General features: G+C 42.9%; 1 protein-coding gene across 1 annotated transcript in view; it reads left to right on the top strand.

Annotated features, from left to right (window-relative positions):
• Window positions 1-555: 555 nt before the first annotated feature.
• The window catches only part of ADAMTS14 (ADAM metallopeptidase with thrombospondin type 1 motif 14), a gene marked incomplete at its 5' end in the record, with an annotated part of 139,661 nt that continues 134,487 nt past the window's right edge, over window positions 556-5,729 (top strand). The window contains one exon of the mRNA XM_019538550.1: window positions 556-1,047. Coding sequence (XP_019394095.1) covers window positions 556-1,047 — 492 coding nt within the window. The remainder of the gene's footprint in view (window positions 1,048-5,729) is intronic.

Raw genomic sequence — 5,729 nt, 5'->3', positions numbered from 1 at the left:
CTGGTTATTGCTTTTTGTCCTTGAGTTCAGTGGGTTATTTTTTGCCTTCCCTGATTTTGGTTTGTTTTTTTAGACTGTTAGGTATGTTTGTTTTGACAGGTGTATTTTTATATAATGGGCTGGCACTGGGCTGTGTTGGTTATGATAAGAAATTGCAGAAGGAGACATCTGTCCTATGTGGGTTCTCTTGCAAACCCTTTCTGAATTTATGATGCTGCAGCCAGAGTTTTGTTTATGAGAGTTTTTACTCATGGAGGAAATGATATATGGAAGCTAAACAATAAATAGTTTGCATGCTTGATCTTAGTTGGGCATTCAGGAGGCATGTCAGTATGAATTTATTCTGCTCACTTGGACATGCCCATTTAGAAGTACAAAGCACACACACAAAAAACTGGAGTTGTATCGGAGTAGAATAAAGTTTATTGGCTTGAACATGTTTATCTAATTGAGCAAGGAAATCTAGCAACTTGTTTTTTGAGATGAAATAGCTACCTGAGCCCTGGAGCATACACAAATGAGCCATGCAGTACCCAAAGGAAACACTTGTCTTGACACATTTACAGAGGGTTGCTCTTTGCTTTGAATGTATTGAAGTCTTTCTATCTGTATTTATTTCCACTAGAGCTCCTCCTGTCTGGAAAGCTAAGTGAATATGGTGTGATTGTGCCCTTCAGTGCAGATTGCAAAGGACGGTTCCTCTCGCATGTGGTGTCTGGCTCAGTGGCATCAGGGAGTGGTGAAGACTGCCATCCCTCCACCCCGCACTCAGCTCGGCACAGGGTGGCCCGCAGCACCCTGGATGAGCCGCTGCACCAAGGTGGAGCTGAAAATCACTTGCTTTATTTCAACGTCACTGTTTTTGGAAAGGAACTGCATCTCCGTGTGAAGCCCAACCATCGGCTGATACCACCTGGGGCCTCAGCCGAATGGCAAGAGGATTTCCAGGTGCTGTTCCGAAAGCCCCTGCAACAGGAGTGTGTCTTTACAGGGGATATCTCAGCCATGCCTGGTGGCTTGGTGGCCATCAGCAACTGCGATGGACTGGTAAGCAACAGGCAGTTCACCCTTCTGCAGAGCAAATGCTTTTTTTTTTCAGTATTTCACTTCTGCTGTCCATTTAGGATCACTTCTGCTTTTGATTTTGGTTCTGTATGGAAGAAGTTTGCATTGGACCTTCCAGTACCTCTTCAAGCTGAGGTATAGGAAGAGAGGGATGTAGCAAGGTTGACATGTGTTTTTTGTTGCTAAACTGAAGTCTTCCATCCAAAAGTAGAACTTGAAGATACTGGCTACATATTTTATAATGCCCTTCTCCTGTTCCTCAGATCCCCTCTGCTCCCAACATGCCCTCAGAGCTCCTTGTGTTGCCAAAGATACACAGCCAGGTTTATAGTGGGAGGTTATTTCTAGCACAGAAAGAAACGTAAAAACTGAGGAAGCAGTCTTCTGTGTGTTAACCCATGTGGCCCTTCTTGGGTTGTTTTTCTCTTGGTAGATAGCTGTGCCTGCCTTTCCTAGAAACTTGCTCTCAACCCTTGGATGCTGCAAATTGGAATTTCTTGGCCACATCTATTTCTCCCATTTCATGTTGTTGTATCCTGTGTTTGGGTGCATCTTGCAGGTAGACAGCCTATTACCAATTAAATATACTACCTGGTAATAGGTTGTCTACCTGCAACATGCAGCAGGTTATCATTCCCTGGCTTCTAACCAGAGATAAGCTTTTCCACATGTGGCCTGCTGCATAAGCCAATTATTTCTTGGGGACAGGTTTTGCCTTGTGGATTTCTGTTTACCCTATGTCTCTTGCTTCCATTTCTCCTTGTCTATCTGTTTGTCCCCTCATCTTTGCTTTCTTGCATCAAAGGCATTTGTTCTAGCTAAGAAAGAAAGAAAGGATTTTCTCTAGAACCCTGCAGTCTCATTGAATTGGCAGAGGGGTCAACACTGGTGTAAAGTGCTCTCTTTTTCCATCTTAAACCCTAAGCTAAGATGATTTGACTGATAGGCTTTTGTGATCTTTGACCTAGTCAGGATAGCTGCAGGTGATTTATTTATTCATATAATTTTAAAATCTTACTAAGCCAGTATAGGAACAGCACCTTACACTGATATAATAACATTCATTCCAAAGTATTTTACAAAATATGTAATAAATATAAATGTACAGTTATGTATTTAAATTAGATAAAATCACCTCACCCACAATTAAATTGTACCCACCTCTGGACTGGGGCATGCTTGCCATCGTCAGCAGGGCGTTCCATAGTTTAGTGATGCATAGCATATGAAAATGCACTTCCTGAGCTTTTTTCTAATAGTTTTTAACATTACACATTGTGGTCTCTGGCCCTTGAATTATGTGGAAAGATGAAAATGTAGAAGGCACCCCTACTACTCATTGTTTTAGATACCGTATTTTTAGATACTTTTCTTTTCCCAAGCTAAGTACTGAGACACGTTTTCACCTTTTTTTACTCTGACCCTGCCATGTTTCCTGTGCCTTCCTTTTTCCAATTAAAAACTTGATGATGAGGGTGCGGTGGCTTCCAAAAATCCTGAGGATTGATAGTTGTCCATTGGTCCAAAGAATATGGGGACCTCTAATTCCTGTATAATCCCTGAAATGACATTTAGCACCTTTTTAAAGATAGGTGTTACCAGTTTCTTTTCCTTTGCTAAAAATGTGAGCCATTTTTGAGAGCTCTGTTAATAGTTCAGTTTCTGTAAGACTTTAACTTTCTTGGAGTGACTGAGTGAACAACATTTGGTAAAGATGATTTACTGCCAAAGAATTTAATTGCTTAAATTGTTCTAGCACTTCTTTTTGCCCTTGGTGTCTAATTGATACCCAGGCAGGTTTCATAAGTTTGATCCACTTGAAGAATTTCTCATTACTTATTACATCTTTAGATAGCTGCCCTTCAAATTTCCTCTGAAGCTATTTAATCCTTTTTCTACATGCCAATATTTGTTTTGTTTGTTTTAAGCTTACAGTTTAGTTGGAATAAATTCTAGTATTTTTTCATTCAGCTGTATTATTTCCCTGGTTTTTTGGCTCTGTTTTTGGGGGCGGTGGTGTTGTTTTTTGTCCTTGGAGATGCTTATGTTTTCTAATTCTGGAAAAGTAAAACATATTTTGCTTCAGCCTCTGATGTTGTTCCCTTTATAGGATACCTTAAACAGATTTTTTTAAAGTATTATTTTGGGTCAAATTACATCTTGGAAACTGCATTAATGCATATCAATTTACATAGATGACATGAGCGCTAATGATTTTGGCCCTGCACACTGGCTTGAAGGCTTTAGAGAGTTTTCCTATGATTGCACTGGACAATGCCATTAGAACTGCACTATATCTTGAATAGAAGTAAATTTTAAGAGTGCCTGTTTTGGTGCACCTGTAATTTCTATCTGTGCCTCAAGTAGGGGGATGCTTTCCCAGAGGCTTTTGAAATAATTGACAGCTCAGTCTGTCAGCTCTTTTCTTCTGTCCTTGCTGAGAAGACTGTCCTTGCCCTGCAAGCAGTATGTGGATTTTAGACCCAAAGAGTTTTAGGCTTGACTGTGAGATGGGGGTGAGATGTCCTTGCCAGAGGTACAGTCCCAGCTTGCCAGACAGAATTCTGCTCCAGTGTGTCCTGGAGGCTGCTCTGATGTCTGAGCATCTGTTGTCTCAACCAGAAAGTTGAGAGAAGGTGTTAAATTAGTAATTAAAATGTTTTGTTTGGGAATTTTTAATTTTTTTTCCTGAGAAATGCACCACCTGTTAGGGCTCCTATACACATGCGTGGAGCGTGCTCTGGTGTGGTGGAAATCCAGCGTGTTGGAGCAGACCCAATTAATGGAGTCTGCTGGAGCACGGAAATTGATGTGCTTCGGCAACCTTCCATGTCATGTGTATCAGCATCCTGGTGTGTCTTTGCACTGAAAAAATGGAGGTGGGGTGCTTTGAAATAAAACACATTTAGTGAGTTTTAGTTCAAAGTGCCCTGCTGCCACTTTTTCAGTGCGGGGATGCACAAGGACACTGCTACACATGACACACGAGGACTTTTAATTAGCATGGCTTGCTAATTAAAGTGCCTGGTGCCACATCCCACAGCACATGTAAAAATGCCCTTAAGGTTCAGTCAGTTATTGTGGGAGACTTTTTATTTCACTATCACTACTCTACTCTGTAGATTACAGGATAGTACTGGCGGAATAGTCTATCCTTTTCAGCAAAGTTTTTTGTCTGTCTGATTGTAGATTCCACTAAAAATAGTAAAGTGTTTCAAAATTGTATGTTTTAAAGATTACTTTCCCTTAGGGTAGTGGGCTTTGTGTCTCTTGGCTCAGGACAGAAGTTACACATAAATTGGTATAAACGATCAGAAATCAGTTCAAATCTGTAACACAACAGAAGTTCAGTGCACATATACCACTTTCAAAATGGTCAAGACCGGTTTAAGATAAACCTGGATGGATGTAGTATCAGACTTAACTGATTTAGGTTAAATTGCTTTATTGAACTTCTGTCCCAGATCCCCTCCAGATTTAAGTTAACTCAGTCCCTCAGCATCCCAGGATGCTTTGCACATCCCTTGCAACCCCCTCACAGGGTGGGTGGGCTAGACTTAGCCTATGTTGTCTACTCCAGCTGAGCAGGGACGTGTGCTCTAGCACCACTCCCCTGCCCCACCCCAGCTTTTGACCTGGGCCACTGCAGGCATGTGGCTGCATTTCCTCAATCAAAAATGAATATCTGTTCATTTGCTTATCAGTTCAATCCACACAGTTTAGATTAACCTGCGAAGATTGAATTGAGTCAGCCTCTGGCTTTTTGACTGTCTGTGCTTAGCCTTGAGTCCATATGATGCAGTTCCTCTTTTACTAAACATTTAAATAAATTTAACTGTCATGGAAGTTGTATTGTTGGCACCCCTAAAGATTGAAGTCCTCTGCTCCATAAAGAAGGTTGAGCATGGGCAGGTAGAGTCAAACCCAGTAAACTTCATCTCTGACTAGCAGGGGTTTGGTTTGAGAGTACTAGCCAGCTCTTCTGCTCCCTGCTGTGTCGAATAACAGTGGCACCAACTGTGGGGGTACCTTGCGATGTGAATAATTCTACATGATGTGGTTGTCTGTGCACACCGTTGTACACCAAAATCAGTTGTAATCAAAATATCTGCATCAGCACTAGGGATTGTATCAGTAAAGTCATAGCCCTAACTTAAATAGTTAATAGGTGCATTGACACATGTATATACTGTGGAGTAGATTTACACTAGAGTAAACCCACTCTGGGCAGATGTCTACACATGCGGGGATGCAGGAACAGATTTGCTGCTCTTGGCAGTAGTCTGCTCCCACCCCCTCTGGCCCTGCACCAGCCCACTGAAGCAGCCAGGGTGAGCGCTAGGCTCCCTCTGGTTGCTAGCCCAAAGACAGGCAGGGAGGACAGGGCAAGGAGACAGCTGTCTCCTGTCTGGAGCTGGGAGATTGCTCCCTGCCCTCAGGAACTGCTTGTTGCCAGGGCAGGCTCTGCCACTGGAGCCTGGGTGGAGACAATATCCCCCTGCCCCAGCAGCATGGAGCTCCTGGCCCTGGCTTCTTGATCAGGGGTAGGGGGCTTGGAAAGAGCTGCAGGGAAGGGGCAGGTCCCAGCCCCCTGCCCTGGTATGCCAGTGGGTGCTAGCAGCAAGCTCCTGGCTGTGTGGAGACATGCTGCTAGTTGGGAACTC

This window comes from Crocodylus porosus, unplaced genomic scaffold, assembly GCF_001723895.1.
Source record: "Crocodylus porosus isolate Cpor-Errol unplaced genomic scaffold, CroPor_comp1, whole genome shotgun sequence".
NCBI lineage: Eukaryota > Metazoa > Chordata > Crocodylia > Crocodylidae > Crocodylus > Crocodylus porosus.
Note: the sequence above shows the minus strand (reverse complement) of the source record. Positions and strands in the feature narration are given on the sequence as shown.